Source organism: Amblyomma mixtum, chromosome 7 (assembly GCF_055824585.1).
Source record: "Amblyomma mixtum isolate Tamu chromosome 7, ASM5582458v1, whole genome shotgun sequence".
NCBI lineage: Eukaryota > Metazoa > Arthropoda > Arachnida > Ixodida > Ixodidae > Amblyomma > Amblyomma mixtum.
Genome location: NC_143018.1, coordinates 22336133 through 22359960, shown reverse-complemented (window position 1 = coordinate 22359960; position 23828 = coordinate 22336133). Strand labels below are relative to the sequence as shown.

The following is a 23828-nucleotide window of genomic DNA, read 5'->3' as shown; positions in this document are numbered from 1 at the left end:
GCCTCCTTGGAAGTTCTCGGCATTAAGCTGGCACAGTTGCATGCATGGTTTCACATCTTATTCTCAATGTTGAGTTTCTCATCGATTGCGACGGATGTGAAGACATCGGCGAAGTATCTGCTTAAGACGTTGGCGACAAAGTGATAGGAATTCGCTGCGTCGCTGAAATAGGAAGAATGCACCACTGGCGAAGATTTGACACGCGAAAAGGCTCTTTATCAATGCTTGGGACACTGCAACATGGCGGGCAGGTAACTTTCTAAATTATTTCATGAAAAACTTATTTCCTTAACGTATTTTTGAGTCTCATAAAAGTTTCTAAACTTGCGAGAGACGTCTCGGAGGAGTTTTGAATGAAAGACGATTAGTGAGTCAAGCGAAGTTTTCATTGGGTGGAGCCCCTAGTCCAGGGCCTCAGCGGCGACAGCAGTAGTTCTCGACCGGTGAGAAGTACGGTTACTAGAGTTGCGCGTTTGTTTTCCTTGCGCCGTTCGCGCCTGTATTGGGTAAACGTGATCACATGGTCGAAAAGCATCCATGCACTGCGGAGAAGCCAACTCCTTTGCATCGTTTAGCACTACAGTCGGATACAACTTAAATCCGCAGTGAAGCTACACCCACATTCAGCCTCCGCGCACGGAATTCCTCCACGATGAAAAAGTAGTCCACTGCTTAAACGTTTCTTGTTACGTAAACAAGAAGCTTATCACAAGAAAGAAATTATAAGCTCTATGATTTTGACACATGGATTGTTAGATATAGTCAAGCATTAAAAACCTGATTTCGTTTACAGTTGCGGTTGGCCAGCGGAGTAATACAGGACGACGCGGACCGCGGCCCAATGTTAGCAACTGCTGTTTTTTAAAGTTGTATCCTAATATAATTCCCAGTGTACCTCTCCCCCTGTCCTTTCTCCCCTCAGCTCTTTCATTTCACTTCTACACACTGCCTGCTATCTTTTATTTCCGCTGCTGCCCCAGCTCAGGTGCTTCCCGCAGCGATGGCAGATGCCGGGGCTAGCAACAATCTTTTAGTCTTCCATTTACCATGTTCATTAAAAACCACTTGCTACTACTACCCTTGCTGACAGTCCATTCGTGCGCCTACTGTTTTGCTCTGTGGTATTTTATTTTCTCCGAGGGCACATGTTCACTGAAAACGACGTTTTCCAAATTTTATCACTAGTGTTCTCCTTTTGTTAAAGAGAAAACGTTTGCGATTTGTGGCATCTACAACAGATGACGCCACACATCCACATTGCGAGTATTTTCTTCGTAACAATGAAATAGGCCTTGCTGCTGCCGACGCATTGCAAGCAAGCTGTGTCATTTAATACAGCAGTAATATGCTTACGATAAAGCAAGTTCAGCAGCCACGGTCAAACGGATTGATTCTCCAATCGCTGTGTCTACTGCACCAAGTCCGCCTCCTGCATGCAAGAGTAGCGGCTTTTCCACATAATTTAGATGCTTGGGGGAGCAACATGGCGTACCTATACGCGCAACTAGACTCATACAGCAACTCTAGTATGGGCCGGACAAAGCCTCCTTCCACTGCTCCTGTGATGTTTTGGGGACTGCCGTGTTGCGTTGGCAGCATCACGAGGCGTGATATACGATCACTGCGGCCATTTCCCTGCATAGCGGCCAGGTTGGGGTTCAGGAAGCGCAGCGAAAGTTTGGGCGTCCGCAAACCGGTTCCCGCATACACTGGGAGGCTAGCTTGTACATCCTAAGATGGCGCCCGTGATGTCACGTGAAAACCAAGTTGATGCTCGCCGACGTAGGCCGTGGGGCCAACGTCTACTATAGGATTTGGAGGGCTCGCTTGCTGATCGCATACCCCTTCCGACAGGCCACCTGGGAGTCCGTGACTATTGTGTAGGGAGTCCCTCCTGGAGCTTTTTATCATCGCTCCCCGTCCGTTTGGGTTGTAGGTGTTGGTGACGCTAGCGATCTTCCGATGAGTGTGGTCGACCACCGAGGTTACTGCCTTTCTGTGTAGCTGGAGGCGTCTGCGTAGACCATGTCTGTCCTCGCAACTAAAAATTGGCGGGGGCTGAGCTTTGGTTAAGCCTGGTAGGTTGCGAAAGCGAGCGTAGCGCCTCTTAACAGAAGGAACGCGGCGCGCCGCGTGTAAAGAAGGAACGCAGTGCGCCGCGTCTACAGGTCACGCGTGGCCACCGGCCGCAGCTGCGCGACGACTCGACTTGGTAGCACATCTCTCACCCTGGTATGACGTCAGAGGTCATTCTAAAGGTCAAACGTGGCTACCGGCCGCCGCTACGCGAAAGGCCGTTCATGAGCGTAGTATTGCTTTCGCAATAATAAAAAAAAAACCTTGCACTCCTTGTGTACTTCAGGGTGCGTGTTCCGGGGGAGCCGCTGTACCGAAAATGTCCTACGCAGCTCATCTGGGATCATTTCCATTTCCTGAATTTTTCGAATACTGTCCGCATAGCCCCGCCTGGCCAGCAGGGCCCTGCGTGTTGCGAAGAGGAGTAGGTGCTTCTTCTGTGCTGTAAGTAGTGCCTTTTGGTGTTCGGGGCAGGCATTGTTGATACTTAATTCCAGTGACTTCTGTGTGGTGGTGCATGTAGGTAGGCCTATGGCTGTCCTAAAGACTTTCCTTAATGAGGCATCCGTTAGTTTGATGTCTCACTGGGTGCGGTAGTGAAAGGGCAGGCTATATGTGACCCTGCTGACGACCAGCGCTCTGAGCAGGCATAGGGTGTCCTTCTGAGTTCCCTCTTCCTGTTGACCACTCTGGTGATCATCCTATTGATTTGGCTAGTGGTTTCGGCCAGACGCTAGAGCGTGCTGTCCGCCTTGCGGTCTGACATAATCCATATCTCCAAGTTTCCAACGGTCGAGACTTCTGGTATGTTTTGCCCCTCAGTGATGATGTTGAGAGATTGGCTTCGCTTGTCGTATTTGCGGCGATGGATTCGGATGACTTCAGATTTTTCGGGGGGAGCAGATAATGGTCATTGTTGGGCTGAAAATGCGTGAAGACCTGTGCAGTTGCTTCATGACGTTTTTAAGACGTTTTGTGCTTGTTCAGTCGTGAACGCAGTGGCAGTTAATTGCCGAGTAGATGTCATCCGCAACTGCAATATCATGATCTGCATGAGTAAGCACAGAGGCCGGTGACATGATTGCATGCTTCCTTGTATGCAGACAGGCTTCATGGCGAGTTATATCTTGAGCTTGGTGCAACTGAAGTTAAGTGTTTCACCTCTCTACGTGAGTCAGGGCCTATACCAACGCGCGACGTGTTCCTGCAAAAATAGCAGTACAGCGCTTCCAAACTTACATAGGGCACGGCATCTATGTACTTCAACTCGAAGGCGGTTCTGCAAAACTAGAACTTTATTACATGTTGATGAATAAGAAGCGCAGTACTACTACAGGATCAGCAGTGACCATAAAAAGAAGACCGAAACACTTGTCGGGCGGTCTTTGTTACTGCGATCGTCATAATTAACCGTTCCAAGAGCCGCTTGATATTTCGATTCAAAAATATTTTTTCACCTAAATAATATAACCTGGCCTGAGAGCCACCACGACAGTTTTCCTATGCGCAAGAGGTTAATTTTTCACATGCATGTACAATCTTGCACGAAATTTTGTACTACAGAATTAATCTTTCAGAGGCATGTACAAAATTTTTCATTGCATTCAAAACCTTTTAGGGGCGTGAATGCTGCAAAATCGTTTACAGGCATGTACAAAATTTGTTCAAAATCTTTTTCAGGCGTAAAAAAATTATCACTAAGTTCAAAATATTTTCCACACATGTGCTATCAGCAAAAAATCTAATGCGAACAAGGGAACTAAAGCGCCAATATAAAAAGAAACACGAGCTCCTAAAGAGGGAGAATCCTCGCTCATTCGAGGTGAACTTGCGCTAGTATTGAGCTTTCCCCGGCTAAGACCTAATTTTGCTGTTTACGTTTCAATTCTGTTGTTCTGGTTTCGTTTCTTGCTGATAGTAAAAAATTTTTCCTGAATTCAATATCTTTTACACAGCATGTACAAAATTTTGCACTAAGTGAAGCAATGATCGGGAACTGTGACTTGTAGAAGCCAGGATTTGTCAAAACACCCGAAGTATAGCGGAATCAACTTTATTTCGAAGTTACACATGACGCTAAAAATTCATAAAAAGACAGTGATAATATTCATGATGGAAAATTCTGTCTGCATGAAAATGGCGGAGGTCGTCGCACCAACTTCACTGTTTTGGCATGGTGTATGCAACGTCTCAAAGTTGCACTTGGGGCTATGAGAGACGCCGTAGTGGAGTGCTCCGGACTCATTTTGACCACCTTTAGTTGTTTACCGAGCATTGACCTACTCACAGCACGCGGGCGTCTCTGCATTTCGCCTCCATCGCTGCCGGGATTCGATCCGGTGATCTTGGATTCAGTAGTCGATTGCCACAGCCACTAATCCATCGTGGCCAGGCAGAGTATCGTTTTCATAAACATTATTTACTGCGTTCACTAAATGACACAAACAAGCACTCTGTTTGTGAAAAGAATGAAGCTAGATTCGCCTGAAACAAATAAATCGCTAGTAAGCGTAGCGTGCTTTAAGAAGCTATCGGAGTATAGGGTTTCCCAGAGGGTCGGTCCCACAGTCACGATTCCTAAAAAGACAAGTTTTTCGCCACCACCACCACGCTGTCAGAAAAGGCTACCCGTGCTGTGCTGACGCACGTGCGAGACATCGTGGAAGAAGAAGGATCAAGGCCTCCACGCTGTTCGGTCGAACCGATCCCTGCTATGCAAATCGCCGTTACCGAAGAAATCGGTCATCGGTTACATCAAAAGCAGGACCGGCTAATTGCTCGCCATCATCGCTGCAGTCTCGCGACAGGCGTGCCCACAGGACGACCCAGGAGCAGCAACCGAGACCGCGTCGTCGTCAGCCCCTGGTACCGGAGCGATGGCCACCATGCCGGCGGCGGGTCCGCCGCGCGAGAAGTGGGCCAACAAGCTCGAGTTCATCCTCTCCACCATCGGCGTGTCCGTCGGCCTGGGAAACGTCTGGCGCTTTCCCTACGTGGTCTTCGAGAACGGCGGAGGTCGGTGGCAGTGTGTGTTCTTCACTCGTATCAGAGTTTTGGTTTGGTTTGGTTTGGTTTATGGGGTTTGTCCCAAAGCGACTAAGGCTATGAGAGACGCCGTAGTGAAGGGCTGCGGAAATTTCTACCACCTGGGGTTCTTTAGCGTGCACTGACATCGCATAGTACACGGGCCTCTAGAAGAGTTTTAGTGCTGCGATACCCTAGACGTGATCGTAACCGGGGACGGCAGAAAATCAGGTGGGCTGATAAGGTTATGAAGTTTGGGGGGATAAGGAAATTGTGGCTGCCACAGTACAGGGTTAACTGGGGAATGGTAGGAGAGGCCCTCTGTACTGCAGTGGTGATAACGATGATGCTGCTGCTACCCTGAGGCGCGCTATAGCTATAGCTGCTCGTGTGCAGCGCGCGAATGCGTAGCTCTTTCGGGGCCATGTAACGGTAGCTCTAACGCAGTAGAGATAAGTTAAAAGGTTGTAGTGTGTGCTTAGGCGTGCAGTATGTTTTCATAGCTGGAGTGAGTGGCTGTGCACAAACTGTAGACGACGACTGTAACGCTTCGTTAAAACTTACCGCTGCCACCGTGGCGGCTGTGTCCGCAAAGTGTCCACTTTGCGGACACAGCCGCCGCGGTGGCTCAGTGGTTATGGTGCTTGGCTGCTGACCCGAAAGACGCGGGTTCGATTCCGGCCGCGGCGGTTGAATTTCTATGGAGGCGAAATTCTAGAGGCCCGTGTACTGTGCGATGTCAGTGCACGTTAAAGGACTCCAGGTGGTCGAAATTTCCGGAGCCCTCCACTACGGCGTCCCTCATAGCCTGAGTCGCTTTGGGACGTTAAACCCCATAAACCAAACCAAACCAACCAAACTTTGCGGACAGTATTCGAAGAGGAGGACAAATCCAGCATGGTTCCATTAATGACCGTGGCATAGCACCTCCAGACGGTACTTACAATCGCGGTACTCATAAATGAGTGGGCCCACTGGTAAAACAAATTCCTGCAGCTATCTAGCGCAATCGTTGCACGATCGCAAGCTTTTGACACCGAGCTTTCCGCTGAGACATTCCTGCGCTGGCAACCCGCACTCGTTCCGAGGATAATCGGAATCGGTGCGTGATACTGTTTGCTTCCATGAAGGGGCACAACAGTCAAGGTGCGCTTACTGGGCATCAGCGCTTTACGAAGTGGTATCGCAGTTGAGGATGTGAATGCTATCTAATGGCGGTATTCGACATCGCAATACACAGGCTCGCTATGTCGCCTTTATTAAGGACTGCCAACGCGTAGCGTGACGTAAGAGCGGATAAAAATTGAGGCTGCGGAGCAACTCAGCAGCACTGTGACCTACCTCTACTGTTTTAAGGCGTAAGCCTCATCAGGCCACGCTCCTTCGACATCGCGTTGTTTACACCAGGGAGAGGTCTATTGTCCGGGGCAAGCGTGGTGGTATTTTTGAAGGTGATGTCATTTCTTAGCGAATTTTCGTTTATAACGTTGCACAACAGCGAGCGCGAAATAACGAATGTGAAATAACTACAAGAATAATAATGTGGTGCAGCGCATTTGGCAGGTTCTTTCAGATATTGAATGGCGAATGGCAATTTACCAATATCCCTCATGAGAAAAGTGACAGCTTCATCTTACCGATACTCACCTATGAGGCAGAAACGTGGAGGCAAACTAAAAGGGTTCAGCTTAAGTTAGGGACAACGCAGCGAGCTATCGAAAGAAAAATGGTAGGTGTAACGTTAAGAGACAAGAAGAGAGCAGAGTGGGCGAGGTAACAAACGCGGGTTAATGACATCCTAGTTTGGAACTAAGAGGAAGAAATGGGCTTGGGCAGGGCATGTAATCCGAAGGCAGATAGCCGCTGGTCCTTAAGGGTGACGGAGTGGATTCCAAGGGACAGCAAGCGTAGCAGCGGCGCCAGAAAGTTAGGTGGGCGGATGAGATTATGAAGTTTATGAAGGGCCGGAGCTCGCACAGGACAGGGTTAATTGGAGAGACATAGGAGAGGGCTTTGCCTTGCAGTGGGTGTAATCGGGCTGATGATGATGACGTCGAATGGAGGGGCTGTGCTTACCCCTTCCGTACTGACTCAATGAACAGCATCGTTGCGTTAGGTGACGCTGCCCTGCTCTGTGTGTCTTTCTCGACACGTCCTTTGCAGATGTTTTCTCACTTCAGGCTCAGGCTGAAAGGACATTTTAATTCTTGTAGGGGCGTTCATGGTCCCGTACATGGTGCTCATGCTTGTGGTGGGTCGCCCCATGTACTACCTGGAGCTCATACTGGGCCAGTTCGCCAGCGACGCCCAGGTCAAGGCCTTCGGGGGATTCCCGCTCGCCAAGGGTAAGAGGCGTCAGGTTCAGCAGATTGATTCCATGGGCAACGTTTCCATGCTTAGCCTCTCCACGTATTTGCTGACCGTGATGACAGACAGCCATTATGGTAACGCCTCTGAATAACCTGCAATTATTAAAGAACCACAGATAATAAATTTAGTTGCATGTTTTCTTCTTGCAGTTGACGCGTTGTATATTCGAATACATGGTTCTCCAGGTGGCATTCGCCTACGGTCGTTAAATAATTTATGGAAGAGTAAGTGCTAGCCTAGCTGATTTTCAGACATCATGGGATAAGCAACGCTTGCAGACGAGGACAGTGAAGGAAAAACGACACACACAAGTGCACACACCACCAGTGCAATTTTGCGCATCGTTTTCCTTCACAGCTGCTTAACCCAAAATAATTTATAATTCTTCTGGAGGCAGTTTCTGTTCCGGTTTCTTCGACCGAGCAATGATTGTAGGGTGTGGGGAGTGTTTAAATCACTTTTCAGCAGGCTGACCAATGCGTTCTAGTGTATTAAAACTACGTATCAGCGATTATATTTCAGTTTTTTTCTGTTACAAGAAATTCGGTTATAAATCACAAAGCGGTCGTAGACGAACACCGTGTGGTGAACCATGTTTTTCAATGTCTAACGCATCATTTGAAAGAAGAAAACATGCCACTAAAATGAGGTGTCTGTAGTCCTTTCAGCGATCCAAGTTCACGATTTACTAATCTGGCAACGTCAATTTCTAGAGTTTAGGTAATTCCAACCGGTGCTGTGATGCTCACTTTTGGCATAAAACTAAATGTTTACGCCGTTTTTAAGATGAGCGTGCTTAGAATAAAAAAAAAAATCTTTCACTAACAGATTTCGGCGCTTTTTCAAGCCGACAGTTCATGATTTTTTTTTTACCTGCTTTTGTGCAAACATTCTGTTAAAAATAAACTATGCAGGCGAAACCCATACAAGCAGCTACGACGCTACAATGACGGCTCCACGGAACTTTAATGCTATACTGTCTCACTCCCTTGCTGAAGGGCTGGAATGCAGGATACACTTCGGCTCGGTCAAGGGGCCCATGTTAAGAGCCATGAATTGCGTTAAACCGTACGTGACTTGTACGTGACTCGAATATGGCTAGCACTCGCACTTAAACCGCTCTTGATTCGCTCTGTTGCTGACTGTACCAACCACACTGGTAAATTGGTTTTTGAGGAAAGGAATGGCCCAGTATCTGTCTCGCAAAACTCGGCGGACACCTGAACCGCGCCGCAAGGGAAGGGAGAAAAGGTGGGAGTGAAAGAGGTGCCGTAGTGGAGGTCTCCGGAATAATGTCGAACACCTGGGGATCTTTAACGTGCACTGACATCAACCACACTGGACGAACGCAGGCGTGGGCTGGGCCATGGTGTACGCGTGCGCCTTCATCAGCCTGTACTACAACGTGATCCTGGGCTACGCGTTGCTCTACCTCGTCTACTCGTTCCGGGAGACGCTGCCGTGGACCAGCTGCGACTACGCCACGTGGGCCGACCACAACTGCTACAACCCGACGCCAGGGGTCGTAAGTGGGCTTCCATGCCGCGCATTTGGACGCGGTTGCGCGTACCGAGGCGATCGATGCCTGGAGTCGGAGTGAGTAATTGAGGAAGCGATGGACGCTGAAGTGGCCAAGTCATGCCTAAATGACTTGGCGAATATTTGTGATCCGAAAATAAAACTGCACTCTGAACTCCACTAATGTTATTAAGGCGAAAGCCTTTAATGCCTCATACTGTCGTTAGCAGACGCGTCGGCAGGAGTGTCGACAGACGCGTCGGCAGATTCGTCCGCCTTTCGGCGTCACTGCTTAAAAGGCTCAAGGTTCCAGCATGAATAAAGGCGCATCTAGTGAATGCATGGGCTTCATAAATAAAATAAAAGGAGTAAAGTCAAGAAAAGGAAAAAAGAAAAAACAAAAATAAGAAAATAAACAAAAATAAAAACAAAAAGGAGAAAAAATACAGAACAAAATATGACAAATAAAGAAAGTAAATAAAAACAAACAGTGGCCAGGAAACGCTTTCTCCCTGCAGCACTTTAGAGAGCCAAAGTGCCCCCTGAATTTTTTCACTTGATATAGAGAGCAACTTCTCTCTCCAGACCGCAGCGGTGGCCTGGTGGTTTGAGCATCCGCCTCGCATGCGGGAGGTGCGGGGTTCGATCCCCAGTGCCGCCGGGTACCCACCGGCGATACAATGGGTACACGCTTTCCCCTACCTGGTGCTCGGCTTTTTCAGGGCTTCTTTAGAGTGAAATGAATGGGCCTTTGATCCCACCTTGTGCAATGAAAACTACCTTGTGCCAAGGAGCTCTTTAGCCAAAGCTGCCCTTGTGCCATAAAAATCCATCATCTCTTCATCTCATTGGCGCGCTGGTGTCTCGTGTCGCAAGCTAAGGGTGGACTCGTCTTCAACGCTCGCGTTTGCACAGATCACCCCCAACACTCGTTCAGAAGGAGCACGCAACTTCTCGAAGCTTTCTTGGACACGACTTGCTGCGCTTGTATGGTAAATTATTGTAAGCTGTCTCAAAATAGATCATCCAGATCTGTTTTGAGACATATCTGGATGGTATTCCCATACAGTCACTTCATCGGCATGTAGAGCCGACTGTAAGATTCGGGATCTACAACCTGAAAGGATGTGGCGAATTTAGGGGCAACATCGCAATGGAACGCAAAACACTGCTTTAGCGATCAAGTTGGTGACACATTGGAGTCATTCTGATGGCGGCATCCATTCCACATCCGGGATGGTAGTTGAGCACCTGGTCCCCACGAGAGAAGGCCCAACTAATCTTACTCAATCGGTGACATACCTGGGGCATGTCACAAGCACTGCCTGCTGTCTCACTAATAAAGTTAAAGTACATCACCATTACGCTATGTAATACAGCAAGAGCTGTATATTGTACGTTCGGCGAAATCATGTTGCCATCGGCGCCGTCCACGCTCCCCCTAAACCTCTCTCTCCCAATTCTCCGTCTTGACCATTTCTCTCGCTACGCGTGTCACGTCGGCCGCCTGCCTTAAAGGGGCCCAGAAACACAATCTTTGTTAACTGTTTTGCCTGTTGATTGCATACAGTGAGTTATAATGGTGCTATTAGCGTCGGTAATACCACGTACATTCCGTTTTTTAATATTTTAATGTCCTCCCAAAAACAACTTCATGGCTCTGATGATGTCCCCACACAGTGGCGGGTTCTTAGCAGCGGATATGACATCACCTGGCGCGAGCTTGATGACCGGACAAACAGTAGTTATACTGCAAATTGTGTGAATAAATAGAGACACATTTTGTCACCTGTCTGCGTTTTATATCAGATCAACAAAAACAACTTGTTTGTCTTAGATAAAAGCCCTGCAAAGCAAGTAAAATAAAAATACACCACCAGGGGCGCTCTGGCATGGAAACAACGCTGCCAGTCTCAGCAAGAACGAGTTACAGAGAGCAGGCAACCATGGAGTACAAACTTCCGCGACGTGCTCTGGCTGGCTGTTTTGATTGGTTGCGCCAGGTGCCGTCATTGGGAGAGCGAAATAGGAGTGGGAAGCCCCGCCAAAATCGAGTTGAGGGCAGCGTTTTGTTTGTTTGTATTTTGAAATTTCTCCACTGAATAACTCCCGTTCCTGTGCATCGATTCCTGTAATTCTTTTTAAGTCAGCATCTGTGTGACATAAAGAACCCACCTGAAGTATAGCCGGTATTCCCCCAGGCAGTGTTTCGCAGCACGGTAGCACGCGTGACGCAAACTTTCTATGGATACAACTCAAGAACGGAGCAGCTTTTCCCCGTCAGAGGACCCCCCTCCAGCCAATGGCGTCGGCTGATTCTCATAAGCCTGCTAGCGTGACAATGCAGGGAGTGGCAGATGAAAGGGGACATTCCTCTCCCTCTATGGTCGGTGATAGTCCGTTCCCTGTATTGTCACTCTAGCAGGCTCATGAGAATCGGCCGACGCCATTGGCTGGAGGGTGGTCCTTCGACGGGGAAAAGCCGCTCCGTTCTTGAGTTGTATCCGACTATATAGACACCACTACCACCACAACCCATGGCTTGATACTACACCAGGATTCTCCAATATTCTCAACAGGAGACATTAACTAGAGCTTACCCGTCGTACTAAAGCGAGTGAAGCGACCTAAACCAACAGCACCCATACAGTACATATGGCGTTGCCAAAACGCGACATCGGCATTTCGCAGCACCCTATAGCTGTCGCTGAAATAACGCATTACCACTAGAGTAAACATCCGGCCAATGTTCGCGATCGGTTTGTTTGCCTCCACCATGTGAACTCAAGTATAATTTAATATACCGCCTTCTGCATTTTCAAAAAAGGCCATGTACGGTCACTCACACTAAATGTTTATGGTTTATGCGTTTATGGTGATTTAACGTCCCAAAGTATCTCAGGCTACGAGGGACGCCGTAGTGAAGGGCTCCGGAAATTTCGACTGCCTGGGGTTCTTTAACGTGCACTGACATCGCACAGTACACGGGCCTCTAGAATTTCGCCGTAATCGAAATTCAGCCGCCTCAGCCGGAATCGACCCCTCGTCTTTCGGGTCATCAGCCGAGCTCCATAACTATACTGAGCCACAGCGGCGGCTCACACCAAAGAAGTTCAGCACTTAAGGTCGCAGCACTGCTCTATACAAGAGCCCGGATGGGGGAATACTGTGATGCTCGAGTGACTTTGACAGCTAACGCTCTGGACGAGCCAGTGTTGTGCCTTTGGCGATCCCTGTCGCTGCAAGGGTTGTGAACGACGGCCTGCGGAGCGGCTCCGCCGTGAACTTCTTCGCTCCTCCCGATTGAGTACCATCAGCGTCGTGAAAAGAAAATACCGGTGTAAGCAGTTGACGATGGGTGTTCACGAGCAGTTAACCGTGTAACTTTCCGACGGTCGTTCGCAAAAGTCGGCCATACAGTACGACACGTGTTCGCGCGCAGGTTCCGTGCTGGACGATTGAGCGGCGCCTGCTGAACCGCTACGCGGGCGACAACTACTCGGGACCCGACGCGCACGTCATCACGCGGGGCTCCGACGTGGTGCTGGTGCCCCTCGAGGTGTACGAACGCCTGGCCAACGCCTGCACGCCCGCCACCCAGACGGCGCCCGAGCAGTTCTTCTAGTGGGTGGACACCTTTCTCTGCCACTATGTTTCTCTCCACCCTATGCATGCGTTTTATGGTCTCTTGTAAGCTGCACCCCTAGTAAAACGTTGCATATTAGCGGCGCATATGGAACCGAATACGGAGTTCATTTCATACACAAAAGATTATGGAAATACGTATGCTTTCCATATGTGTTTTGTACGGTTAATATTATATTTATTTATTTACCTCCAGGGCCCAAGGGCATTACAGAGGGGAGGGTTTATAAGACACAAAGAAAACAGCAACAAGATAGTACAAAATGAATGATCATTCAGACGAGAACGGTATTCACGAATGCGCGACGACATGATCACCAACAGAAAGCCAGCACCAACAATATGTTTTTAAAACAAACCATATTATCGAAATAGTTTCGACAAGATTTCCATATGATATGCATGGCGTCACACGGAGTCCGCATGAGTTTAGACTCTTTCGTGCGCGTTTTTCATTTGACTCCGTATGTTTCATAAGGCGTCCATTGTGACATGGTGAAAATATACGAAAATTATCGTAATCGTTTTTGAAACCTTTCATTGTGATCGTAATGTACAACACAGAGGAACACAGCAATGCCGATCTGTGTCGTGGTTTGCGGATCACTGAATGAATTTTCGTGTAGAGCCGTCATTGGAGGTGGTAGCGATAAACTTTATGCTACATGCGGGATGCAACGCTATACATTTTTTTTCTGGTATCTCTGTAAGGTGCAGTGAATCCTGTTTTTCACCGGCCTTGCAAATAGGGGCAACCACGGTCTCCCGGGAAAGCGTATGCTACTGCTGGCTGACTTCAGCTCATTTTTCACTTTCTTTGTTACACACTAGGAACTACCACCATCATTATCGTATCGAAGTTCCGCGGCTACAGTCAACCGCGGCTGCTGGTTTCCTCTGGAGAACTCTTTCTAAACGCCCCTGAAGTCGGGCCTGCTCCCTTTGCTGGGGAACCGCTAATGACGTAGACTTATTTCTCAGTTTCTTTTCCTCTTTCTAACCCCTCATCCCCAAACCCACTTCATCTTTTATATTTATAAATTTTGTCCTTGCGGCACTAGGCCGATTTACTTTACAACCCACTGGTTTTTCTTTTCCGTCTGCCCACGATACACTAAAGACCGGGGCTCTACTCTTTCTTCATTAGGATCAATCTACACTCTGTACCCACAAGAGACTTCGGGGAATAAACGAAAGTTTGACAGTACCATACGAATTTTTCCTTAATAACACGTGGCATAATTTGTCCCCATTCTCCCTTGAGGATGTGAGTAGCGCTGGGTTGTGAAATGATGCACACACTTTCAACTGTTTGTGGCGACGCATTTGTTTGTCTTGGTAATTTGTACTCCAGAAATTTAGCCGTTCTTCAGGGTAAGAGGCGAACACCAGGGCTGCATCGCATGCCGCAGAAAAGCGCCCGCTCATTGATTCACATGGGGCAGTCCCACCTTCGATCAAATGACCACAAAAGGCGCACATTCAAGAACGTCAAGAACAACCACACCCAGGCCCACATGGTTCTTATGGCTCAGCTAAGGTGAAAGTGGCGCCGACGGCGAAAGTTTCATGTACACCTCCCATAAAAAATTAGCTGGAGCTCTCAGCTAAAGGAACGGGACAGGGGAGAACACAAAAGACTGCACTGTGGGCAGCGTTAACTCCCTGCCTTTACACCTTCCGCCGCCGATCGAAGAAGCGAATCAACAACTGTACCGACTTACTGTTGTAGCGGTCATGGTCGAAGCGGCCGTAGTACCTCAGTATAACAGAAAAATTGACCCTGTCGCCACTACAGAATCACACGATCCCCACCTGAGTTTGCAGCTCGACCTGCTGGTTTGTAAAAATCCCATTTCTGGCAAAGTGGTTGGGTGGCCCGGGCCCACCTGGAACTTTAAGCATGTCCTTTGAAAGACAGGGTGACAATAAAACAATCTCCCTCCTCGCCCACAACGATACATTGGAGAGATGACGTCACAGGACTAGCGATGGTGACATGGTCCTTCAGAACGGCACTACGGACAGCTATGTCGCAAACACTGCAAAACCTTCTGGCAGAGCTAACGTGAAAAGAGAAAAGGCACTTGATAAATTTCTTGTGAATTCAGAAATTGAGTTCTCCCGCCGGCACTGCTCCTGCACCCTCTCAGCCGTCACGTGCTCGGCCTGAGCAGTGGAATCGAGGACCTGGGCTCGCTGCAGCCTCCGCTGGTCGCATCCCTGGTGGTGTCCTGGACATGCGTCTTCCTCTGTGTCTTCAAGGGCATCAAGACTTCGGGAAAGGTGCGCGATTGAGGTGGTCCGCGGCAGATTGCCGAAACAAGGACAGAAGCGATGACCATGAGCGCGCGTCGCATATTGGGTTCCGCTGAAAAACGCGTAGATGGAAGGCGTACAAGCAGGATCGACTCTTCCGGAGAAATGAAAGTAAGCAAGTGCAAGACAATTAATTGGCCACGACATCATAACGATAGGTCTATGCAAAAGGTTGGTGGGCCTCCTTTTCATACCAATTTCGCACGCATCAGCTAATTCTAGGGGCAAAAATATTAACGGAATGATACCCCGGGACGAGAGCAGTGACCGAAGTCGCAGCTTTTTGGAATGTCTTGTGTACAACAAAATGGAAAGTTGGGCGAGTTGTAAGCTGTTCATGATGAAAAAGGGGCGCAAACAAAACGGAGACAAGGAGGGAAGACAACAGGACGAGCGCCAGGACAAGGCGCTCGTCCTGTTGTCTTTTTTCCTAGTCTCCGTTTTCTTTGCGCCACTTTTTCATCGTGTACAAGAAGTTGGAATCTCATGGATGTCGTAGCCACAGTTCCTGTACTATGTAACGAGAAACGACACACTAAAATGTAGCAAACAGGGAAACGATAGCTACTGTCTAGTGTGGCGCAGTGGCCGTTACTCTGCAGTGCGCGCCGCGGCTAACCTCTTATTCATATCAGGTGGTGTACGTGACGTCATTGGCTCCACTCTTCATACTGATCATGATGTTCCTGCGTGGCATCACACTGCCCGGCGCTGCGGATGGCATTCGCTTCTACCTGGTCCCCGACTGGTCCAGCATCTTCCGCGCAAAGGTCAGAGTTTGCTCGCTTGTGCGGGGAACATTCTAAAGGGAAATGCCGCCTGTCATGGCGGAAGCAATATAGAATGTAAAGGACATTGAAGTACGTGGTTCAGAAGCAGACAGGGATTTATATAGCTTCACAGCTGTCGGCCATTGCTGATATTTGGTGTCGTAGTGATTGTCCTAGCTGCTAGAGTTCGTTACCCGATGATACGTTGTGACGCAGAGATGAGACGTTGGTCAGAATACGTACAGCTGGCCGAATCTTTAGCTGCACTGTCCGCGGGACGGTATCCATCCAGCTGCTCCTCGCTGCTGTTAGTTTTTACTTCATGAAACACTTGGCAGAGTGGCGGGCTTCTCGACCTACTCTAATTTAACACCGGAAATTATAGCTACCCTTTGCAAAGGTAGCTCCAGAAAGTGCTTGAACAGTGATCATAGAATATCCTTTGATTTTGTCGGGAGCACATGTGTTGCGTTCAAATGATTCCGTGCGTCCATCTTGTATTGACCGCTTATTTAAGCGCAAATTCTGGGTGAACATCACCGTTATCATAGCCGAACATGTGTATGTTGCTGCTTTCATAAAAATCACCGAGCTTAGAACTCTCACTGGTGCGTTCCAGGATCTGTTGAGGTCAGTTGGCTGCTTGATGCCAGCTGGTGCATTGCGAAGATGGCACGCTGAAGTCTGAAAACCATTGCTCAACAGCAAGGCTGCACAGGAAACGACAGAGGCAGACAGAATGTGTATTGAAGCCAGGAGAAGCGTGGCCCCCTCTTGCACCGTTAATATATCGCATGCTGGGAACGCTTCGAAACAAGGGGAAACAAAATGAGCATCTGGACTGATCAGTTGTTTTTCTGCCATCACGCAGGTGTGGAAAAGCGCTGCTGAGCAGATCTTCTACTCACTGAGCCTCGCCGAGGGCATGATCATCTGCTTCGGTGGCTTCAACGAATTCAGGAACCAGCTTCAAGGGTAGGCAGTTGCAGCTCTTACGCCTCACTGAATTAGCGGCAAAAAAAAAAAAAAAGAAAGGAGATTGACATGAGCTTTTTTGCCGCTTGTTTCATTCACGTTTTTTAACGAAGTGTTATAATGTAGAGTAATAGGATGGCGTATAGACACTTTCTTCGACTGTATATCGCACAGTAACGCATGGTATACAGGGCTTAAGGCTTGGCGAAACGTGCAAATTCGCCGCCTGGTGCGCTCGCAACGTGGGACAAAGTCAACGAATAAACCGGTGGACACAAGTCAGGATAAAGGGTGCGACGTGTACCAACAAGCTATGGATGCGGTCCGTTCCAATAACCTATTTTCTGCTCTGAGAAGAGGCACTGGTTGTCTAGTTTGTGATTTGACAACACAGATGTATGCTGCGCTTGTGGACGATGTGCACAAAGAAGGAAGAGACAGTGTTACTCTTGCAGACTTAGCCACTGAATTCTCGTCTCCTGTGATCCACTCAGGGACGTGCTCGTGGTTGCGGCGGCTGACTTCGTCGTCAGCGTCCTCGGGGGCCTGGTTGTGTTCTCGGTGCTCGGAAACATGGCGTACAGCCTGGAACTGCCCGTCGACGACGTCGTCTCGTCGGGTGAGTGAGACCTCGGGTTTGGCATTTTCACACTCAGGTGCACGTCAAGGGGTGCCATCGCTAGACGTCGTCACTACGACGCCGGTATCAAGGGCTGTGCCCTTAGGAGCTTGTATGCCCATTTTATACACTGCTTTGTTTTACCATGGCCTGTACACTGTTACTTGTAATTAGCGCTGATCACTCGTAATTAGTAATTATCGTTGATCATTGCTACTGCGCATCTGAATTACTAACACGTTACGCTTTAAACATCGACCTTTATCGCAGGCCTTTCTTTATGAGAGGCTGCCTCTGTCGTCGCTATCGTTAAGGATCAAAGCTCTACAAAGGGAGTGGTACTCTAGAGTCTACGTCATGCGCTTTATGGCTTCTTCACCGACAATTACTCATCTCTCTGCGTGCAGGTATTGGGCTGGCGTTCATCGCGTACCCTCAGGCGCTCAGCATGATCGCCTACCCACAGCTCTGGTCGGCCGCCTTCTACGCGATGCTCTTTTTCCTCGCCATAGACACCGAGGTGAGTGATGCTGCTACTACTGCAACCAGGAATGGCTTCGTGCAACTTCTTTCAGCTGCTCCGTAATGGCTGAGAGGCTAACGCCTCACCATCCCTGCACCAGGCTAGCTTACCACCGTGCTATCAGCGATGCATCGCGGTCTCTTTTCGGTCGGCTAAAGAATTCGAGGCTGTGTACTGTTTTTTTTTCGTCTTTCCCACGAACACTCAAGACACACTTATAGTGCCCTGATGTAACGGACGTTGGCTATGTGCAGCTAACATTACCTTTAGAATGAATGCGAGCGTCTAGTACACAGAACGGCCGCTGCAAAAACAATGCGCCTGGGAGAAAAAGTAAGGCACTTCAAGTGTGGCTGCAGTGCTCTGAATGCAGACGACTGCACGTGTGCACCCTGCACCCCCCTCTTCCTGTCCTGTGTTCCTTCCTTATAGCATCATCTGAGTTTGAGTCATTTTTCGCGCCATAATCTTCTTCCGCAACATGTGTCTGTCCTCCTGTCCTCTCCTGTCTTCCTGTCCTCGCGGCCAGTTCTCGTCGGTCGAGTGCTTGCTGACCCCGTTCAAGGACCAGTATCCTGCGCTGCGCAAGTACGGGCCCCTGCTGTCTTTCGCGGTGTGCGCGCTCATGTGCGTGTGCGGCATGCCCATGGCCAGCCGCGGGGGCCTCTACATCCTGACCGTGATGGACACCTATCTGGGCGGCTACCTGCTGCCATGGATAGGCCTCGCCGAGCTCCTGGTTGTCGTCCTCGGTTACGGTGCGGCTCCCCTATTATTAGATGAGGAGTAGAGTCTTAAGCGTTGTTGCCATAACAAGAAGTTGACAGCATGCTGTAGTCTGATACAACTTGAACAAAGCAGTTTTGCCCCGTCAAAGGATCCCCCTTCCAGCCAATGGCGTTGGCCGATTCGCATGAACCTCCCAGTGTGACAATGAAGTGACATTGACTGATCGTAGGACGACTGCTTGACCGAACTTTGTCATGCTAATTTTGTTTTATGTACATTGTGCAAGGGGGCCGGGTCCCTTGTCAGGCGCTCCGTCACCTTTAGCCTCGGCCCCCTCTTGGACTGTGTCTGAGGAAACAATAAAGAAAGAAAGAAAGAAAGAAAGAAAGAAAGAAAGAAAGAAAGAAAGAAAGAAAGAAAGAAAGAAAGAAAGAAAGAAAGAAAGAAAGAAAGAAAGAAAGAAAGAAAGAAGCAAACAAACAAAGAAAGAAAGAAGGGAGGGCACTACCCCCACCATGGAAGGAGGGGACTGTCCGCTTTCGTCGGCCACTCCCTGCAAAGTCGCGATAGCAAGGTCATGAGAATCGGCCGGTGCCATTGGGTGGAAGGAATTCCTTTGACGGGGCAAATCTGCTTCGTTCTTGAGTTGTATCGGACTATAGGGACAGGGACCTCAAAAGCGAACATGACAAGCACTGCCACGTCCTAATCGTTGTCTTTTTTGTCAGCTCTGGTTGCGACAATATCTGCGCATCACTCCATGTCGATTTCCCGCAGGGCTGAAGCGGTTCTGCGCCGACATCGAGTTCATGTCCGGTCACCCTCCCAGCCTGGCGCTGAAGATCTGCTGGGCCGTGTGCTGCCCCGTCTGTCTCACGGCGAGTCGGCGTCTTGTAACCTCTCCTCTGTTGCCAACTCTGAGCTTCAAGCATATTAGGGCACAAGCGCATCGGGGTGCAGAGACGGATTTATGGCGCTTTTCGTGCTTGTTCGTGCATCTTTTTGTGCGTCTTGCTGTATCTGCATGTGAAGTTTACGTGTTATGGTTAGTCATGAGGGTCAGCGAGATGTGGAAACCTGAATAATGCTAGGGTATACAGGGACGCACAAACGAAGAAGGCGATGACAGGCATCAAGCAGCTATTGATATCTACTACGCCTTTGAACCATGAATTGAACCCGAATTTTCTGGCAGCGAATCCAGCTTGTGGCTTGCTTTCTTTCTTCTTTCCTTCCTCTTTTTTTCTCATTTATTTCTGCTTCTTTCTTTTTATTCCATTTTCTTTCTTTTCCTTCTTATGTTCCTTTACTTTCGTTATTTTCCTTCTTTCCTTTCTACCTTGCTTCTTTCCTTCCTTCGTTCTCACGCTTGACAAAAATGCTCTAAAAAACTGCGATCCTCGCAGTGGATCGTGGTGGCGGACGTGTTCATGTACGGCGAGCCGCTCACGCTGGGGGACTACACGTTTCCCACGTGGGTGAACGTGGTCGGCACCTGCTCGGTCCTCATCGCCATGAAGATCATCGCAGTGTTCGCCCTCCACCACTGGCACACCTGCGGACGCGTGAGTGGTTAAGGACGCGCTCCTTTCGTTGCACCGCGATGTTGCAGTTTGCATGATCCACTGCTTGAGTATCCCACGGATGTAAGGAGCAAGCACAGCTGATAGGGATGCCGGCGTAGTGACGAGACAGGTAGCGGCAGAACAGGGTTACGATGTCACGACTGCATCCTGGTCAGTACCTTTCCACTGGACGCCCTGGCTAGGCGTACATTCTGCCCTAAACACAGCCGCCTGTCCAGTAATGAGAAAGGAATAACGAGCTATTGCGTCTGGGTGGGGCGGCGTTGTGTGTAGCTGTCTTACGGTCATAAACTTCTTTTTTTCAAGCATACATTGCTTCTATTGCGTGCATGTATCCCAAATTTCGGCAATGTGCTTCTTCCTTAGTTTTGATTTATAGCATCATGAATTGATATTGTCAGAGAGTACACGAAAAAAATAAAATGAATCAGTCATGACGACGCCGTTTAGTTCTTACTGCATTTTGTTTTGTTTTATTTGTAATATTTTACTTCTCGGTGAAAGTTTATGATTGGAATGTTCCAAATGGAGCGGTTCGTTCATGCTGCACTTTACAGAGAGTGCGCGACGGTGACGAGCGGAGTGTTCAGACTGTCGCCCTGTTAGTGATTTTCACCTAAAGACATACTCTCAAATTCAGTTCGATACATAAAGGACGCGCCGGTTAATTTCAGATAATAGAGGGATAGGTTCTTTACGATCGATGTTCGTGATCTTAAAGTTTCCTGATCGTTCGGTGATCCGGCGACACGTTGCAGGAAAGGACTGAACAACTTCAAACGCTATATACACTTGATTACATTATCACGGGTTGAACAATTACACCAGACCACAGCGGCACTTACATCTCTTTACCTCTCACAAACGCTGGCTCTCCCTTTGAGTTCACCGAAGCGAAGCTTCTCGCTCCGAGGCCCCCCAGATCATCTCCGAGCCTCCTCGCGTCTCTCCGGTCTCGCCCTTGGCGCCGGAAGTGCCGCCCCTGAAATCAGTTTTGCACAGCATTCTGACAATTTGTTTCACAAATCTGAGACGAGCTTGAAACGCCCAGTTGGAAGTGCTTCTTCAAAATCGAAATAATTAATGGGAAGCCAGAGCCCGCGAGGTCGTTACCCGCAAGCAAAGCGTAGTCGAAGCTTACGAAGTTTGCGCTATTTCAGTTGCGGCACACAGACACAAAAACACACACAAAAAAAAAACACAGCGAAAACACCAGGAAAGCGAACGACACCGCGTGTACTGTTCTGGCCCCTCTCCCGTCCTTCGCCGCTCCTCTCTGGGACGGCTGTTAATCCTCACTGGTTTCCTGTCGAACTTCCTTCTCCGAACCCCAGGGGTCCGCGGGTCGGCTCCGCTTTGCGGCATGAACGCTTGCCTTTGCTCGTCGCAGTAGGCCAACAGTCGTTCCTGCAGTTTACCGCGTGTGTTTCAACATAAATCCGCACGAGCGGCGCCTGGTTAAAGGCTGTTCGAGGGTCCCTGACAAAACGATGAAATCAAAACCAAGGATGATCGAGGTAACGCCTTCTGATTGCGTGCTGCCCGACGGACCCCCGCGTAACAGCCCGGCAACTTAACTGATGGCGTCTAAAATTCTTTGCTTACACCTTCGCCTACACAGGTGCTGCACAAGGCGCTCCTGCCTTCGCACGACTGGGGCCCCAAGGACCCCGACGAGCGCCGCGAGTACCTGCGCTTCCTGCGGCTGCGAGGCATCAACAACCTCTCGGAGCCGGACCAGCCGTTGCCGCAGCCGCCGACAGGTGACAAAGCCACATCGGCGGCTGCCGGAGGCAGCGGGGGGGCGCCACCGTCTCTCACGGCGCCCTCCGACCCTACAACCCTCGCTCGGATGGTCCACCCGCCCGTTGAACCTGCATCGGCGACACCTGGCGAAAATGCAGCGCCTGTCGCCTCAACCACTGCAGGGGTGCAGGCCGGACTGATATGAGATCCTGTGACGCAGGACCCTTTGTTCCTATATGAAACCCTCTACAAGATTCTGGTCACTATCTTGAATAGGGTCGTATACAAGATACTATGAGAAATTTTGAGCAATATTTAATACAAGATTCTAGTTCCGCGGAGCTTGCTGTATGTGACGGCTTCAACCTGTGCAGAGGACTATGGTGGTCGCGACGGTGGCTCATACTTTCCATGTCCGCGACAGACTTTCTCACCTCATTTCTGTGACGTCGTATCACTGTGCTTCGTGGCTTGACATAGTGCTTACTCGACTTTTGTGTGTGATTAGCCTAAATGCGGACACCGAATGCAACTCAAGTTTTTACGGGCTCTTTTTTTTTTCTGATTGTATTCAGCGCAGTGGTCTCAGTGCGCGCCTTTTATACAAATATTTCCGACCTCTCTCGGGGATGAGCAGCCTGTCAACAACCAACATGGTAACCAGCTGACGCTTATGTTATGTGCAGACGTATGTGCAGGCTGAATATTGCAGGCACAACAGCATCCCATTGTGTACCGGAGAAAGCATCCTGCTCGCTCCTGTGTTCCTCGGCTTCTGATGCCTAGAAGCCCGTCAAAGAGTACGTTCTGCTTTAAGTGTACTCTCCGAGAACAAAAGCATGCTATATTTGGTTATCTTTTTTTTTCCAGTAAAGCAGCAATAAAGATTTAATGCGTAAAGCTGGCTTCTCCTTTGTATTAGTACATTTGAAGCAGAGCACGCTTTACGGGTGTCATTGGTTAAAGGGATACTGAGGACATATACCGGGTGCTTCAGCGAACGCTTCAAAAACTTCCTGCAAATATTGAGTTCAATTTAGCAAAAAAAAAACAGGTGTAGGATCACACTCTTTGCCCCGGCGGGCACAATATGATGCAAAACTAATTTTCCAGGTAATTAACAAAGACCCACTAACTTTTTAATTATCGTAGCTATGTGGTTAGTCCCAGTTGGGAGCTTGATGCCGTGAAGAAGACGATGTCATATCAGTTTTTGAAACGAAGAAAAACTCTAGAGCTCTGCAGCGCAAATCCGACGCTTTTTCCCGCACGCGACCGAAACAGCGCACGAGGAGAGCAGGCAGTATGGTGTAAGCGAAACGTCCGCTGGTGACGTGTTGAAATGAATGCAGCGCCCAGTTCGAAACGCGTGTGCTAACTTTCCTCGCTAGGGAACCTCGGCGCACAGCTTAGACCGCGGCCGGCGTTATCGCCTGCTACGTCGCTCGGAGTAAGGGAAATTAGTTATCGTCTGCTACCCGGCCGTCGCTTTTGGGAACACTGATAAGCACACCTGGTTAACTCCGGAAAGATTTTTTATTTTTATTTTTGTCAGTAGCTGTTTAACGTTAAATAGTGCCGGTATATTGACATGCATATCTATATATATATATATATATATATATATATATATATATATATATATATATATATATATATATATATAAACAAGGGAAGGGGATGAGGGGCTCGTTATAAATATGAAAGAAGCCAACAGCCACAGAAACCAAGGTGCACAGGGGATTTTTTTTAATGTATTTATTTATTTTCTGGTGTTGATCAATTTAGAATAGTAGTGAATAGGTTATCGCTTAAAGCTAATTGATTAGAAAAGCAGAAGAAAAAACAACCACATGCCGCCGGTGGGATCCGAACCCACGACCTTCGAATTACGCGTCCGGTGCTCTACCTCTGAGCTACGGCGACGG

The 23828-nt window shown here is 48.9% G+C and overlaps 1 protein-coding gene across 1 annotated transcript; it reads left to right on the top strand.

Annotated features, from left to right (window-relative positions):
* The first annotated feature begins 7313 nt into the window (after positions 1 to 7313).
* Positions 7314 to 22687, top strand: LOC149335249 (sodium- and chloride-dependent glycine transporter 2-like). Its single transcript, XM_089551909.1, has 12 exons — positions 7314 to 7445; positions 8823 to 8995; positions 12431 to 12612; positions 14787 to 14919; positions 15588 to 15722; positions 16594 to 16697; positions 17192 to 17316; positions 17724 to 17836; positions 18369 to 18597; positions 19346 to 19446; positions 19975 to 20133; positions 21776 to 22687. The coding sequence occupies exons 1-12, from the start codon at positions 7322 to 7324 to the stop codon at positions 22103 to 22105; spliced, it is 1908 nt and encodes a 635-aa protein (XP_089408035.1). The 5' UTR covers positions 7314 to 7321; the 3' UTR covers positions 22106 to 22687.
* Positions 22688 to 23828: the final 1141 nt, after the last annotated feature.

Excerpts from the sequence above, each read along its gene's own strand:
- LOC149335249 (XM_089551909.1), top strand. The coding sequence starts at position 7,322 with ATGGTCCCGTACATGGTGCTCATGCTTGTGGTGGGTCGCCCCATGTAC. Across the intron at positions 14,920-15,587 it reads GCATCAAGACTTCGGGAAAG|GTGGTGTACGTGACGTCATT; the intron begins GTGCGCGATTGA and ends TATTCATATCAG. Across the intron at positions 17,837-18,368 it reads TCCTCGCCATAGACACCGAG|TTCTCGTCGGTCGAGTGCTT; the intron begins GTGAGTGATGCT and ends CCTCGCGGCCAG.